The 17,109-nt window shown below is 44.1% G+C and overlaps 1 protein-coding gene across 1 annotated transcript; it reads right to left on the reverse strand.

Annotated features, from left to right (window-relative positions):
- Positions 1–1,430: 1,430 nt before the first annotated feature.
- On the reverse strand, positions 1,431–17,079 carry LOC135920013 (E3 ubiquitin-protein ligase RNF25). The gene is made up of 7 exons (XM_065454083.1): positions 16,781–17,079; positions 16,425–16,496; positions 16,194–16,296; positions 11,225–11,362; positions 6,545–6,787; positions 4,633–4,857; positions 1,431–2,685 (listed from the first exon to the last, which is right to left on the reverse strand). Exons 1-7 carry the CDS (start codon positions 16,798–16,800, stop codon positions 1,807–1,809), a joined length of 1,680 nt encoding a protein of 559 aa, XP_065310155.1. The 5' UTR covers positions 16,801–17,079; the 3' UTR covers positions 1,431–1,806.
- Positions 17,080–17,109: the final 30 nt, after the last annotated feature.

Raw genomic sequence — 17,109 nt, forward strand, 5'->3', positions numbered from 1 at the left:
GGTTGTGTTGCAGCAATGCAGCGTGTACCACGTCCGTTATCTCGTCAACGTATTCGTCGCGGCGTGCATCTCCGGTAGACGACGCTAACGGTGGAGCGCGCCCTTCAGCCAGCCCAAGAGAGAGTTTCGCCGTGAATATGAAGGCAGTGGTTGCGGCGCGCGCATTTAGAGCTAGACACAATCAACTCGTCCGATTTTGTGCAGTTCTTGGTTTACCAAAACCGATGCACCATAAATCGTTTACCGCCATAACAAATAAAGTGCACCTCGCTGCTACAAAAGCAGTGGCTGAACTTGGAGTTGGCTCGGAAAGTAACAGCACAGAAAGTAGGTCAGCATGGTGCTCATGAAGACTCTATGAGAGAACAACATATGTCGCAGGTGAATTCTAAAGTAGTGCACTGGATCTAGATACCCTGGCCTGCATTATGTGCAATTTTTATACAGATTTCAGCGCTACAACATATATAAATAACTTTTATAACTTTCAATCGTGTTTTTCTCAGCTTCATATTTTTGGCCAAACATGGCTTTTGTGCACGACATTTGATATACTTATTGTGGTCCAATCAAGACCAAATTTGGTGTGCATCATCTTTAAAATGTGTAGAATGCACTGATCTAGGTTTTAGTGCAACCAGTTCATTTTTAAGAATGGAAATGTTCAATACCCTTGGGTACCAGTCACTGAAAACGAAGCATCAGATATAAAATTCTCTCAAAATGTTGCCTGTCAAGGGAATTGCATTATATTGGTTATTAGCACTCACTGGAGCGTTGGGGACAAGAAACGCCATCTTGCACTGCTATATCATGCCAACTGCTAGGTCCAGTAGCTGCACAAACATGCACTGTTTCTCACTTATGCATGGCACTTAGGACATGAAAGCATCGAGCTATCCTAAAACTAAAAACAGATTTGTAATGAGGATATCAAGCTATATAAGTGGTACAATTTTCATTTGCCTAGCAATAATATTTAAAAAGAAAGGTTTCTGAGGAGCGTCTCCCCTTAAATTTCCTTGTATAGTTGCTTTAATTTTGCATAAAAAGGAATTGCATATCTTAAGGCCATGCAAAATATTTAAAAAAAATAAAATGGAACACCAAGACAGAAGAAAAAGAAATCCACGAGTCATAAAAGCATGCAATGAGCCTGCACTGCGAAAGTTTCAGACCATGAAATTACAATACAATAGTATACACAAGTGTGCTTGTTTACTTTCTTGAAACAATTCTGTTTAAGCATAACATGCTAGCCACTGCATCAAGGCACTTAATTTGACATACGAACTCCAGTGTGCACATTTCAACTGAAAGTGCTTGCCCTAAACTATACGAAAGACTACAGCTGATAACAGTACTACATGTAACTTAGCACAAAGGCATGACTAGAATGTTGCAGGCATTAAAGCACTATGAGGCCAAAGTCAATCAGAAACCTACTTTTAATGTTGTTACTATGAACAGGAAACACTAGAGAGCCACTTGCGTTAGCAAAACACAGCTTGTGTTGCAAGTCCGACCAACACTTTCTTCTCGTTCTTCCAAGCTTGTATGTAGGGAAAAAGGTCCACACACACTCTTAAATGTACAAGCCAGCATAAAAGACAATACCTTAGGCAATGAAGACGGGAAGGAGAAGAGCTTAGAGTTAAACCTTGAAGTCCGGATCCTATCTAAAATAAATACTACCCTTAATAGTGCAGCAGCTATTAATCTACCAGTGGCATGAACAGCAACTTGGGGGTAACAGTGACTGGTGAGAAGAATCCGAGGGCTCCGGGGGCAGGATTTCTTCCATCGTCATCTGTTCTCTACGGGTGTGCAAATTCCGGGGGGCTCGTGATTCCTGGGAGCCATGCCCTGCGCCTTCAATTGCTTTTTCCTGAATGCCTGCTGTGCACTGCTGTGGTGGCTTCTGTCATTTCCACTGCCTCCTCCTCTCCTGCCCCGGCGATGACCTTGGCCACCACGATGCTTGCTCTGACCCTCGGCTGCATCGCCGTACCTGCCGCAGCCGGCAGGCGAACTCGGAGATACATCTGCATGCCCATCACCTCTGTAGTCCTGATCAGAATGCGTGTTCCACGAAGGGCTCGAGTCCGTGAACGTGCGCGTGGTTGTTCTGACAGTCTCTCTGCTCAAGTTCTTGGCAATGTTTGATTCATGGCTGCCATCATAGTCCTGACGATAATCTTCCGGCGACCGTGCATTGCCATCGGCTTCCTTATGATCTGGAGGCAACCTGTACCAGTTATGCTGCTGCTGTCTGCCCCTACCCCTGCCGTGATGTGGCCGCGACCTCCGCGACCTTTGCCCCGTCTCCGACCTTTGACCTGTCTCCGACCTTTGACCTGTCTCTGACCTTTGAAGCCTTTCTGTGCCAGATGACGACGAACTCTCACCAGAATGTTCAACAAACCCGTTGACAACAGGCTCGTCGTAGCTCTCATTGTGCATCTGCTGCCTGTTTGTGGGCCTTGACTGCCTGTTCTTTGAAGGCTTTGGGAATCGTGGCTCATGCTGCTGCTCTTGCTGCCTGTCAGTCAAGCTGTGGAAAGCCATGTCACTAGTTTTCACAGACGCTCCGCTTCCAGCGTGCCGCACAGGCGGCCTCCAGTTTCTCAACTTGAAGGCTCCGAAATGTTTCGGTGTTTCTGACACATTGCTGCTCTCAGGAGCCTGGAAAAAAAGAGAATTTACAGAAATGATTACAGTTTACTGTAAATACTCAGCACGCAAAAAACAATGACTAAGGGATCATTCAACACAACAGAGAAAGACAAGCAAATGCAGTGAGACTAGGGACAAGTAGCACGCAGGTGATCAAAAGTTCACTCTCCTACTGAATTTGCACTTTGCTTCTGTTGATTTGATGAACTCAAAACAGCCTTCTCGATCAGAAAAATAATATACTGTTGGCTCAGGCAGCATGTAATGCAGGTGACAAAATTTTTTTCGGCCATTAATGCATGAAGAGCCACTTAAAGAAAAAAGAAAATTTCCATAACAAAGCAACAGACTGATTGATGAAGTTATAGTAGTAGAATATCTTAATTGTATTTTCGAGTGAATAAAGAGTTCCCCCACTTGATTTGCAAGCAAATTACAGACCTTGAAAAACAAGAGAAAAGAAGAAAGACCCCATGTACAACTTCAGCAAATAACACTCGCATCTATATGGATATATTCAACTGCACAGAACTATCAGCTCAAAAGAGAGCATGCCAAGTAACTTTTCACATGTTCAGTCATCACTGCTCCTAAGAAGGCTGCTGCAGTGAGGCAAGGTTTCACGGCAATGTGGCTTCACTGCAGTGTGCTCCTCATCGCTGTGAAGTCGCACAACAAGAAGAAAATTTTAAAAATAAATCGTTTTAATTAAGCAGGCAGCTTCAGAAGTGGCATGGATTCCTATATTCATGAGGAAGCATTAGCAAGCCATTTCCAAATAAGTATTGTATATTTCCTTACCCAGTGGCGTCTGCACTAGTACACACATAAGCCCTGGTGATCGTATTCATAATGAATAATCATTTTAGATCTGGAAGACACTATCGTGGAATAGCAAACTCTTGATGAGTAAGCAATTGAAATGCTCTCATGTGGCATAAGTAACTCTTCTGCATAGGAATTGATCAAGAAACAGATGCTTTCATGGCATCTCGTCTGGCTAGGTAGCAAATTCCTTTCAAAAGAAAAAGAAAAGACACCAACCAGAACAGTGTTAACAAAGATTACAAGTTTCAGCTTTCGTATGGAGGCTTTGTTCATCTGAAACGTCTAATACTTATTGACAACACCCTTTTGGTCTGCTTCTGGCAGGAACTGATTAGCACCTGACGGATAAGGCAAGCCTGTAGCCTTTAGGCAACGTTCTGACAAGGTTTATCTTTATCCCCTTGTCAACTGCTAGATCCATGCTGCGGCTTTCCTTATTCACCCACTGTTGATCATTACAACTCTCTATATTGTTCCAAGATCTTTTTGTTTTGATTCCACATAAGAAGCCATTTCAGGTTACTTAAAAGCTGGTGAGCAAAAGAGAAAGAAAGAATAAGTTCAGTGTTAAAGGGACACTAAAGTTAAAAGCAACTTGAGCCCTGTTAATGGGTACACTTCCACAACACTGAATATGCCACTCCTACTATGACAGGAGGCTCGGTAGCCAGAAAAGATGCAAAAACGGGAGGCAGGTAGTGCTGGCACTGTGAAGTTCCCACACAGCTCACCGTGACGTCGTGGATTCTGACAACACCTGCTTGGGCCTAGTTAATTTTTTCTCAGTAAAGATGGACTACACTGTATTCTGAAGAAGCCAAGGAGTGAACGTGGCAAGTTTTGAGAACATTTACTGTGCCACAACAGCCCACATAAGAGAAAATACTCCAAAATCCTTAATGATACACTGAGGTATGAATAACAGGTTTCAGCAAGAAATGATAATAACAGCAAACAACAGTGTGGTGTCAATTTTTTTTCTAATAATCAGCCTATCATCACAATATTAATAAAAATGAAGTTTTGAAGAATATTTTCATCAATCTAAACTTAGTTTTCACTTTAGTGTCCCTTTAGGAGCAGAAGTATTTTAACAAAATGAAAGTAAGGCAAAAGAAAGGTGCGCACAGCAGATATCTCCAGGAGGAACTTGTTCTTCTCGGCGTCCACGTTGATGATGCCCCCTTGGCGCTGCTGGCGGACATAGAGATGTGCCATGCTGCGCTGCAGCTGCTCCAGTTCGGGCGTCATGCAGAAGGCAGGCTGTCTTTGCTGCTCCATGGGCGGAGGATGCTCTTCTTCAGTCAGCCCCAGCAAAGAAGGTAAGGGCAGACGACACACGGGGCACACCACCTGCACATTCCAGTGAGTACTGATGCACAGAGTGGTCCAACGCTAAAGGAGCATGTGCAAACTTCTCCTTCTGGCAAGTGTATGATTGCCCAACTGTGCAATAGATTGACTGCAGTATTGATACAAACTGCACGAAAGGATGAGGCAGAAGGCAGAAGGGAAAAGACGAGTGCAGGTTTACAAGTGCACCCAGACTTACTCTATGTACACAATTCTAGCATGCACTTATTTTTCAGAAAACTTCAAAATACTGATATGTGCATTAGAATCAAGAACAAAGTCAAAACTGCAATAGGTGGCACCCGAACCCTACCTCCCAATGTCAAATTTCACCTTCATGTCTCAAAGGTGGCACTTTACCATACTGTAGGTGCCGGAAGGTCCTGTGAGCACCTGAAGTTTGTTTTTATTAGACACAACCTATAGCCAGTGCCCCAAGTGTGCCTCAAATGGCTTCAGAGTAAGCAAAACTGAGAATGAAGGCTGTATTTTTCTATACTGCAGGCACTGGAGCTATGTCATGATTACTTGAGATCAGTGTCATCCAATACAACCTAGACAATGCAGCTTTGGGAGGGCATTTTCAAAGTATGAAAAGTGGTGCATGCTTGCCACAATCAAGGGCACATTAGAATTGAGTAAGCACAGTACGGATACATCTGTACCAACTTGCCTAACTCTCAACCCTGTCAATGTAGATTACTTAGTAGCCCTAGCACCTTTCTAGAAAACTGTGCAATGCAGTGACATAGCTTCAACAGGCATGACGTTAAGAGTGCCAGAAGAGTGAGAGCTGCACTTTGGGATGTTCCCTTTAAGGGACCCCTCACCAGGTCTGGCCATTTTGAGCTGACAAGCTCAGAGCATACAAGGCGTGATCATGATTGTGTCTGCAAAGTATTACATCACTACGCACTGTGGAAAGATCTGAAATTTCAAACCGAACACTGTTTGCCCTTCTCCTTGCGGCCGCCGCACTAGCCAAGTCGGAAGGTGACGTACACATGCTAGAGTGCCTACATATATGTGTTTGTGCTGTGACGTCGCTTGTGGTGACACGTAACTTTGAGAATTATTCAAGGAAACCTCTGTTATTTGTGTAATATGTTGCTTGAATAGACGAATTAAAGCTTAGAGAAATAATAAAACAGAAACCAAATGTCTGTTTTTGTTGGGGGCACCACCAGGGCCCAAGGGCTACTGGCCCCTGTTTAGGCTTGGGCTTGTGCCCCTAAACTGCTGGACACTAGATAAGGTCATTTCTCTCTCTTGTGGTTGCTTTTACCACAGACATATTAAAATTAAAATGGCATGAGGTAATAATTAGGCAAATAATTATGACAGTTAGTTACAGCTACCTTTTAACCAAAAGATTCACACAAATAAACCTAATTCAACACCTAAGTCGATCATCCAAGGAGTTCATAACCAGTTCCAGACATCAAAAGATGACTCTGCTAATTTCTTCAGTATAAATTGAGTGCACGCGCATCACTATCAAGTGCAACTCTCACACCTTTAGCGGATGCTCATGAGTGATGTGATCGTTTACATTTCATGAACAGGTGAGCATGAAGAAAGCAAGATCGCTGCTTGATAAGGATGCTCACTTCATGCTCACCCAAAGGTGTACATAAACAGCATGCATGAAGGTCACAAGAAAGTAGCAGTTGTTTCTTTTCCATGCCTTGTTGTTTGCTGTGTCGTCGTCAGCACCGACACTGGCAGAAGGCAGCGTGGGGCTCAACTTGTCAGCCTCTTCCAGGGCGATCTGCTCGAGTGCGTGGCGCACATAGCGAGCCAAGCAGTGCGAGTGGAAGTAGTGGTAGCACTGCGTCTTGGTGAACACGTCACCATCGGCAAAGCCATACAGGCATATGGTGCACTGGCAGCATGGGATGTTCTCCTGTGTCAGGTGTTCCTTGGCCACCTGCGCACGCACCGGCAAGGAAGCGTATGGGCACATTGTGTTCTATTGCATTAACCCCTTAACACCAAAGTTCTTTCGTAAAAAGGTGCATAAAATTTAGCGTTTCTTCTTATTCAATTAAATTATTGCCCATTATACATTGATTCGATAAAAATATTACGTGTGCTATTTATCTCCTGTATTCATCATTCAAAATATTAATGAAAGACACATGCTCTAAATGCGAGAGGTTCGAGCGTAATTATCTGAGCAGGTGATAATGAGGGGAATCAAACACATTAAGGAGCATGTTCAGTTGTCAAAACTTAAATGTACAACAGCAACTGAGTTGACGAATGCAACTCATCTACGGCGAGCAAAGCAGAAGAATCTGTGACCTGGATGAGTGTGGCTAGTGCGGCTGAATTGGTTATAAATAATAATAATATCATGCAGCGGTTATCTCAACAAAATCTCACACCCATGCGCCGCTTTCTCAGACAAATTCGAGCCAGAGAAGGTTGATGCAGCGCAAGGTACCGTAGTGCCACAAAAACGATGCGGAAAGACATGCGACAGGAGCAAGGAGAGAAGCATGTGCCTTCCTTTCCCTTACGGGTTAAAAGGAGCATAATACCGTGTGCTCATCTGTCCCTCCCCTCCTTATCTATCCTAACGCACGCTTGATTGCATTACAGCACGCTCACCTACTACCCACTACCCTACTCCCAGCGAGTGCTCCATCACGTCATCTCCAGCATTTGGCATGCAAGTTTAGGGTGTGCGTCAAGCCACCATCCTTCTCGACTCACTTACGCACCCACAGCAAATGGCGCGCAAAGGACAATATTGCACTTCAGCTTTATATGCAACCTAGGCTACTTCTGGCACACGTTGCTCACTGATGGAGGAAAGATTTTTTTAGTGAGCCCAGTGACTGTTTTGATTTGGCACACTGTATCACACAACTGATTGCGCCCTTTATTTAAAGGGGCTCTGCTTAGTTCAAACTCCGTTTTATTTGAACAAATTTCTGGTCCCCTTGGAGTTCGAATTAACGTGATTGTACTGTATTATTGTAGGCTTTTCATGACGCATCCACTCGTATTTAAAACATAAAATTTAGCACGGAGGCTGATCCATACCCACACCATCTGTGATTGGGATTTTTGAATGTTTTGTTGCAGTTGGCACGACATTTCTTAATCGCCATTTTTAATGTTAAATGATGGTCCAAACCCTGTAAACCATGGAAAAAATACTGGCAAGCACCATGGCACCCTAACCACATTTACTATAACATTTATTTCCACATACAAGTTCTGATTTTGGTGCCAAGGTTCGCAATGCATCGTGATGTCACAATAGTTACTTAGTTATACGAGACATTCGTCATAGGCATATATTCATTGCATGCTGATACTGGCGAAAAACACTTATTTATTTATTTATTGTACCTTCAAAGCCCGAAGGCGTTACAGAAGGGAGTGGAATGAAATACAGAGCGTGTACAGATGACAGGCTATAATAAAAAACAAGATTAAAAATGCAGATTAACAAAAGTATTCCTCAATATGTAGTAGTTCTAAAAGCAGATGTATCGGTTATGTTAACAGTTGAGGCCAGCAGATAACTCATTGGTAGTTTTAGGAATAAAGTAATAAAAAAATAGGTTTGTGCAACAATGTGGAACGCTCAATTTATGGTGATGGTCAGTACGAGACGATATGTATGCAGGATTGGAGAAATGTTCACTGTTTAATTTTGGATTGTAGTAATAAATTTTATGGAGCAGTGATAAGCATGCTAACTTCCTACGGGATGAGAGGAGAGGGAGGTTTAAAGTAGCCTTCATAGAGGTTACGCTTGATGTCCGAGAATAGTTAGTAAGAATGAAATGTGCGCTACGATTTTGTATAGATTCTATTACATTTGTTAACTAATCTAAGCCAGGGTCCCAGACAGAAGAGACTACTGACCACGGAGCAAGAAACATTTAGGAGTGGAAACTCCACTGTTTGCGGTGACCAGAGAAGGTCACAAGTCCGCGGAGCCATTATCATGCTGGCGGCGCCTGACGGCCTGGAAAGAAATTACTGCCGTTTCGGTTGTCAGGGCAACCGGTCAAGCGTGTTGCTCCCGTTCGGCCGCGCACGCCTGACTTCTAGTGAGGGCACTCTCACGCGCTTCTTTACTGCTTGTAGCCTGAAGAGCAACTGCTGCTACGCTTCAGCCACTTGATCACAATAAAAAATAAAACGTGTTCTTTTCTATGACCGCTATAAGATGATATGTGGGTTCTGGTTGTACGAAGGGCTATTGTTTGACACCCATGCGGTGACTTTGATTGGATGGGTATAAGCGCTGCTGGCATTCGTCGAACGCAAACATGCCTTCACGTTTGTCGCATAAATATGTGACCCTGCTGAGTTTCATCTGCTGGAAGAGATTGCGGGCGTCGCGCTGCGCGTCGCAGCTCTGTTAGTATTGCAGCCCTCGAACAGACACTGACAAGAACTGTTGCTGTTTGACTTGAGGGCACACAAATACAATGTTACGGCTTGCCCACTGAAGCAAACACCCGTGTCGTCCGCTTGTCGTGTGCTTTGAGCGGGCGCTGCATTTTCTTTTTTTTTTTTTCGCTGCGGCTTCTACGACGCGCCACTGCATACGGCCACTGCACTGCACTGCGTCGGCGCATACAATTGTGACCTTATCTGGTCGCCTGCGCTCACTCGCGCCGACATGAGTTTCACCTCCTAAATGTCTTTCTCCGTGCTACTGACTTACACTACCTTATAGTACTGTCATGTCGCGACGGTGAATAATAAATCACTGCCAATGGCGTGAGGCAAGAAGCTCACTCTTTATTGATTGAACCTGTGCCCAGAGAAACAAGTAACACTCAATGCACAATAGCAAAAAGCACTACTGTCAGTTGTCGAAAACTGATCTACGAGTCAAGTCCATCAGCTATTTATGCATGGCATTGTACATTCCAGTGTGTTCCAGAATGTGCACCACTACATGATTCGTGTGTGCAATCTGATTAGACAAGATTCTTGCACTATAGAATCTGAACATCATTGGGGAAAGTTCCGATACATTTTGGCACGTCTTGCGCCTTAGTGGTAACTTTAGAACAGTGGTTGGCTGGTAAGAAATATTCACCAGAAAAAGACAAACAATGTATGCATGTAAATATCTACGAGGAGATGGACCCAATAGGTGAATGCGTCATGATCCTATAACAAAGTCGCATCCAAGGACAATGCTTCTGTTATATGCAATACTTGTTATAAGCCCATCTTGGCAAGAAAACTTGTGCTTAATTTGTTGTCCTTTCTCCTCAAATACACTGGCCATGGGACACTAGGTCACATTAAACATTTAAGATAGCAAGAAGCACACAGAACAGAAAAATTGAACAGGACACACAAGCGGTATTGAGTGTTTAGCACTTGTGTCAACTGTTCTATTCTTTCAGTCCAGTGCGTATTGTGACATAACTTTTTAATTATGTACCAACTGGCATAAACATAACCATCTGGAATAGTTCACGTGCCTCCAATGCTATGAAGGAACTTAATGCTTGTAAACCCCACTCCTGTCCTTTCTTTTCTGCATCAAGACTGTTTTTTTGTGAATATATCAATCAAAGAGCTTACTGCTCTGTAAAGTTTATGAGGGTGCCTTTGGACTCAAGAAAAACGTTGAACAAAATCAATTCACTCACATAGTATATTCTGTTAGATGAGTGATGAAACATTTTTATTAGAAACTAAATAAAAAATAAGATGAGAAGTAATATGGTGCAATTATAGCGTGGACCACTAGAGGAAATGAGAGGTAGGCAGGAGAGAGAGGCCTACATATACTCATCAATATAAGCAAGTAACGAATATTGCATATAATGAAGGCATTTTTGTATTGGATGCGATTTCATTATACTGGTGCTGACTTTGCAGCGGCAAGCAAAAAGAGAAAAATTAACAGCTTACATCTCCCTTGCTAGCTTTTGTAGAGTAGGTAAATTTTACACAAAAAGACATTATGAATGATGGCAAATTTCCAGTAAAACCCTTTCTTTGTTAGTTTCTCCAAGTGTGTTATTGTGACACTGACGACCCGCCGTGGTTGCTCAGTGGCTATGGTGTTGGGCTGCTGAGCACGACGTTGCGGGGTCGAATCCCGGCCAAGGCGGCCACATTTCGATGGGGGCGAAATGCGAAAACACCTGTGTGCTTAGATTTAGGTGCACGTTAAAGAACCCCAGGTGGTCGAAATTTCCGGAGTCCTCCACTACGGCATGCCTCATAATCAGAAAGTGGTTTTGGCACGTAAAAACCCATAATTTAATTTTTTTTTGTGACACTGACGTCTACTAGGTATGTTAGTTATACCGTATGTTTGCTTGTAAAATGATATGCTAGTGCTTAAGTACATGAGCATTCTTACCTCGATTAACTGGTACAACATTGGGCTTCCCACATTCTCCTGTGCTGTATCTTGCAGATCTTCCTGAATCTTGGTGATTTTCTCATCAGAGAGACCCCGAGGATTGCGGATCGTGATCTCGGGCAAGACATCAGGATACTGTTAAAAAAAGACCTGAACTATGAAAAGGAATCCCAGAATGAATGTCCACATGTAACATGATATAAGTGAAACAACTAGGCTTTTAACAAGTGCAAAAACAAACACGAGATATGGTCTGCAAATGAATTTTACACATAAGAGCTAAAGTAACGGCACCTAATCATCCACAATAAATGAGTGGCCACATTTAAGAGGAGGTGCAAGTCAAACGATTGCATTCTTGTGTGGAACCACCAGGCACAGTAAAGAGCACAGGGGTTTTATTTGGACATCCATTCACTTGATCTACTCCATCTTCTAACTCCTCTTCCTCATCTCCTACACTGTACCCCACCACTCACTCATGTCTAAAACCAGCGACATGCCAGAAGAAGAGGAAAAGTTCACTGCAGATGGGCACCCCTGGGGACAAGTGGCCGTGGTCACTTGAAGAGGCGGTTAGACAGAGGTGTTAATAATGAGAGCTGGTTTGATCCTTGCGATAGCAACTGCGTCTTCATGCCCATTGCGCAGGATTGTGAAATGGTGTTCAGAATGTTTGATGACAGGGAAAGGACTGTCGTAGCAGGGATGGAGAGGACAACGAGGCATGTCAACACGGACAATAACGTGTGAGGATGTTTGCAGGTTTGAGGGTAGGAAAATGTAGTGCTTATTTGTGTGAGCAAAGCTTGGCGATGGACGCAAGTTGTGCATGAAAATGCATAGATGCTGGACAAAAGGAGATGGATCCGGATCCAAAACATGCAGTGCAAATACGGGGATGCAAGGTCACAAGGCAAATGGAGGGTGCAGTCGTAAACATTTCAGCTACAGAGCAGGCGAGTTCTGGTCGGAGTGTTGACCGAAGGCCAAGCAGCACGATTGGAAGGTGCGATACACGCGAATCCTCCACGTGAGGCTGAGCGGTGAGTGCAGTGTTCAAGTGTTGATGTAGCCTCTCAACGATTTCGTTGGATGCAGGATAGTCAGCAGTTGTGCGAATGCATGCACAAGCCCAGAAGGGACGTTACAGATGTGAAAAGTGCCAACTCAAACTGTCTGCCTTGATTAGCGGTCCCCATTGATGGCACACCAAAATGGCTAATCCAGATAGACAGAAAAATATCAGCAACTGTCTCTGCCGTTATGTAAGGCATTGAAGCTGCTTCAGGCCACCGTGTGTACCTATCAATACACATAAGCAAATACGTATAACCATGGCATGGTGGCAAAGGTCCAATGATGTCCAAATGAATGGTGTCGAAACATGCATCGGGGAGAGGGAATTTGCCCAATGGAGGCTTGTTGTGCTTGCACCTTGATATGGTGACACGCTGTACAAGTGTGGACCTAGTCTCGTAACGTTCCGTGATAAGGTGTTGCGTGGCACGTACACCTGGATGGCAGATTGAGTGCAGTTTATCAAATACAGCATGATGCAGAAGAGCAGTAACATAAATGCGGGTACTGTTAGGTGAAACGTCGCACCAGAGTGGGATGCCCTGGTTGGGAAAGTTGACTTGCTTTAAGCAGAGGGATGTAGAAGATCGAAGTCGTGGAAGTTTATTGTCGGATGCTCAAGCTGCCGTGAGTGAAAAAAAGGAACGGTGGACATAACTTGTTGCGGCGTTGATGGTAACACAACTTGAGAGCGTCCGCTGCTCTGTTAAGGCAGTCTTTGACGTAGCGTATGTCTGTCGGGAATTTGCCGATAAAATCAAGATGCTGGAGCTTTCTAGGTGTATGGGTGGCACTGCAGGAACGTAAAGCCAAAACAAGTGGTTTTTGGTCTATAAGAATTATAAATTGTCACCCTTCAATGAAGTACCTGAAATGCTTCACTGCAAGGTAGGCTGCTAGGAGCTACCGTCCGAAAGTACTGTATTGGCGTTCAGTGTTGCGTGACTTGCAGGAAGAGAACAGGACAGGGGCTCATGCACCATTAATCCTATGATGAAGAGCAGCTCCCATGGCTTACGAAGAAGCGTCCACCATAAGGTTAGCGAGGAGCAGTCTGTGAAGGGTGACACAGGAGGGCGACTTGTGCAAGTTCGGTCTTAACAGTGGCGAAAGCTTGATGAATGACCGTGTCCCAAGGAAGTGCAGAAGACTCAACTTTCAAAAGGGAAAGGAATGTTTCAAGAGGCTGCACTAACTCAAAGCATGCAGGGATGAAATGGCGATCAAAATTGATGAGTCCGAGAAAACGTCGCGAGCTACGTGTGGACTTTGGTGGTGCGTAGCCAGTCGATGATGGTCTGAACCTTGTCAGGCAGTGGATTGATGCCACGATTGGTTATCTGATGTCCAAGAAAAAAATCTCGAACCCCAAACTGCCATTTGTCAACATGACGAGATCGTAATCATGAAGTCAAGTGAAAAGTTGGCGTAGATCTGCTTTGTGGCTTTCATCATTGCTGCTGACGATGAGAAAATCATCTATGTAGGCAAAAAAAAACGGTAAGCCTCTGATGACTTCATCTATAAAACGGTGAAAGGTTTGAGCTGCGTTGCGCAAAGTGAAAGGCATGCGTAAATACTCAAAAAGGCAAAGTGGGATAGTTATAGCAGTTTTTGGAATGTCTGCTGGTTCAACGGAGATCTGGTGATAAATTTTCCCAAGATCAATTTTTGAATATATTGTTGTGCCGGTTAAAAGGCAGTGCAATCCTGCATACTGAGTGGCGTGTATCAGTCAGGAACAGTGACTGCATTCAGTGTGCTATAATCACCACAGGGCCACCGGTCATAGTTCTTCATGGGCATCATGTGTAGTACCGATGACTACGAGCTTGATGACAGACGAATGATTTTTAGTTGCAGCATATGCTCGAATTCATTACGGGCAACTCGAAGTTTATATGGATCGAGCTGGCGGGGGTCACAGTGAACAGGCGGGCCTGTAGTAACAATACAAAGGGTTACAGTGCGTTTAGGGGTATTATCTATCAGAGACTGCGTAGTAAACTCTGGAAACTCGTTTAGTAGAGATCCATACGGTGAGATAGGCAGTTTGATGACAGTAGGGTTGAGAGCAGTAGCATGCAACAGAAAACCATTGACTAACAGACCTGTGATGTTATTCACAGCAGCGGCTCATGTGCACGAGCAGATAAGAATAGCACTAGGCCACGAAGGAAACCCTTACATTTTTCCTGAATAAGAAGCCTGCGCAGTTGAAGAAAAAATCATCCTGGCCTTGGAATCGAAGGAAATTGAACTCGTGACCAACACTTTTCCAGAGTGGACACTCCCCCTTAATACCTTTCATATTGAAGAAAATGACTTCTACATGCACACGTTTCTGTTGAAGCTGCAAATCAACACCTGAAATAAGTGTAACAAAACCTTGCTGACACATCCCTGTTACATTTTACTGACTCGTATGCTGAGAAGCGCCGATTCCATTTAGTTTCAGTAAGTCATGTGTATTAGCTTCCTGTCTGTTGTGCTCCCCTTCCCAGTTATGTCTAAAAAGTGTGACAGCACACCATCGCTGCATGTCATTGCTGAAAATTCGCCTTACAGAACCTGCTGTGCAGTGAAAATGGATCAACATTGCCATGTCCAAATTGTCACAGCTGACCGATCTCAATACAGCTCATTATGCCGAAAGCCAAAATGAGTTCGATAAAAGCACAAGGGCTTAACCTGCACCCCATTTATGGAGCCTGTCTTGTGAGCTTCAATACCTTGCGCGATTACTTCAGTACCAAAGGCTGTGTGGAAATTGAAAAATGTCTGCGAGTGCTCCAAAAGAGGCTGCTGTTGCCAAACATTCGATCCAAACATATTATGGAAAGCCAGAAATTCCAAGTTTCATTTATGGCATTTACGACTGGTTGCCTGCATCCTCCGACACAGAGGAAGAGGACAAGCATGCAAGCCAGACGTGTACCGCTCTCGGAGGAGCAAATGACAGAAGTGAAACCCCATGAATAGAGAAAAGGTCCTATTTTACGTAAATTAAAGCCTAGCCAAAGCTTCTGACACTGCCAGAAACAATGGCATACTCGCTGATGGGATGAGCATTTGTTGAGATGCGAACATGCAGTGGCTTGGGTAACGGCGAACCGTCACTAACAGCGACAGCACCGTGACGCTGCGTTGCGATTGCGTGACGGGACACACTGTCCTGATGACTGCTCCAATGACATGGTTTGGAGCACCCGGGAACGCTCAACACAGAAGGAGAGAATTAGAAAAAAACAAGCCGAATGCAGTTGCACGCCGTCTTTCGACCAACTAGAAACAACGCTGCTTGCGAGTGCAGTATAGAGTACTCTGAAACAATCAGCTGAAGATGCCACTAGTGTTATTCTTTGCTGAAACCACTCCAAAGATGTGTCTAATGTTCAATCTAACCATCAGGCCGGGATAACAAGCTTTGCTGGATGGGTTTTAAAGAGTTTGATAGATTTTTATTCAACTTCAAACATGATTTTGTGTGAAAGCAACTTTGTCTTATCAGCAGCACTGAAGCAAGCATCTCCGGATCTTAGGTTCTGCCGGATCGTACGTTCCTTTTCTATGATCCCCTAAAAACATATCGACATGGTTTTACTGCACAGGTTGCACTCGAGGATTGACAGCTTGCTCTGATGTTAATTAAAGATGAGGGTCGCTTTAAGTATAACCCATCTATCAACGGACGAGAGTCGCCAACTGTCGCTAGACATCAGTGGCTGAGGTCAGATCGCGCGCTCCGCCCTTACAAAAAGTGAACAGGGGCGCTGATTAATGTGACAGCATAGGCTGGAGAAGGGAACAAAAGAAGGAAACGAGTCTTCTAGGATCCCGTGAAAGTACGACACAACATGCTAATTAGTTAGCAATCACTTCTTACCTCAGGCGGAATCCCCAGGACTAGATCGAGGCGCACGTACTGCTCTTCTGCGTTGTCGGCCGTGGCCGGGTGCAGGGATACCTTCACGCACGTCGACTGTTTGCTAGAATCGCAATAAAATAAAAGTACTAGCAGTTTGCGTCACCACCGTCTACGCTGCCTGCCAAATTTGCTAACATTAAGCCGAAATTGATATTAAATGATATTATGCTGACGGTATCCGTCGCTTACCTTTCGTCACAGCTGACTTCAAGCTCGTGGATGTAGATGGCCTTCAGAGCTTCGATCTCGATATCAAGCGAGCTGGAAACATCAACGCAGAAGCCATCAAAAATCAGCTAAAAAAAAAAAAAAGTCTGGCAGCCCAATGGCAGTTGCGCTTTCCTCATTACCATGATGCGGAGTGCCAGCAAGTGTGGGAGAGGAGTCCGCAAGAAGAAATTACAATGGTGCACGAAAGAGTTTCAAGTATCTATATTTAACACATTATACGTGCACATCGTGCAGTGGAAAATAAAAATAAACCCTCGAGATGACTTTCATTCCGCTAGAAATACGTTACGCGTCCAAGCTAAACAACGCCTTACCTGTCCTCTTCACTGCTCATCTCTGACGGGTGACTGCTCCGAGCAGAGAGAATCCGTAAAGATGTGAAAGCACCACAGTACTTGTATTAAAATTTATACCGTAATACCCTGCAGCAAATGTTCGTCTACCGTTTCTAGCTTCTCACATCTGAGCCAAAGTTGCTCGATTGCCCGTCCCAAGCTCGCCGCTTTCGTTGTAGATAGCGGCGTATGTTCGCGTTCACGCGTGCAATTTACGTTTGAATTGAAATACAATTTGTTATTGCATAACCATATATAAGATAAATTGGTGCACAATTTTTTTAGTAAATGCGAAACACATTTGAGCG

The sequence above is a fragment of the Dermacentor albipictus genome, chromosome 2 (assembly GCF_038994185.2).
Source record: "Dermacentor albipictus isolate Rhodes 1998 colony chromosome 2, USDA_Dalb.pri_finalv2, whole genome shotgun sequence".
Taxonomy (NCBI): Eukaryota; Metazoa; Arthropoda; class Arachnida; order Ixodida; family Ixodidae; genus Dermacentor; species Dermacentor albipictus.

Coding starts and splice junctions, on each gene's coding strand:
- LOC135920013 (XM_065454083.1), bottom strand. CDS start 16,800: ATGAGCAGTGAAGAGGACAG. Junction 16,497..16,780: donor ATGAGCAGTGAAGAGGACAG/GTAAGGCGTTGT, acceptor TGATGTTTCCAG/CTCGCTTGATATCGAGATCG. Junction 11,363..16,193: donor TCCTGGGGATTCCGCCTGAG/GTAAGAAGTGAT, acceptor TTTTTTTAACAG/TATCCTGATGTCTTGCCCGA.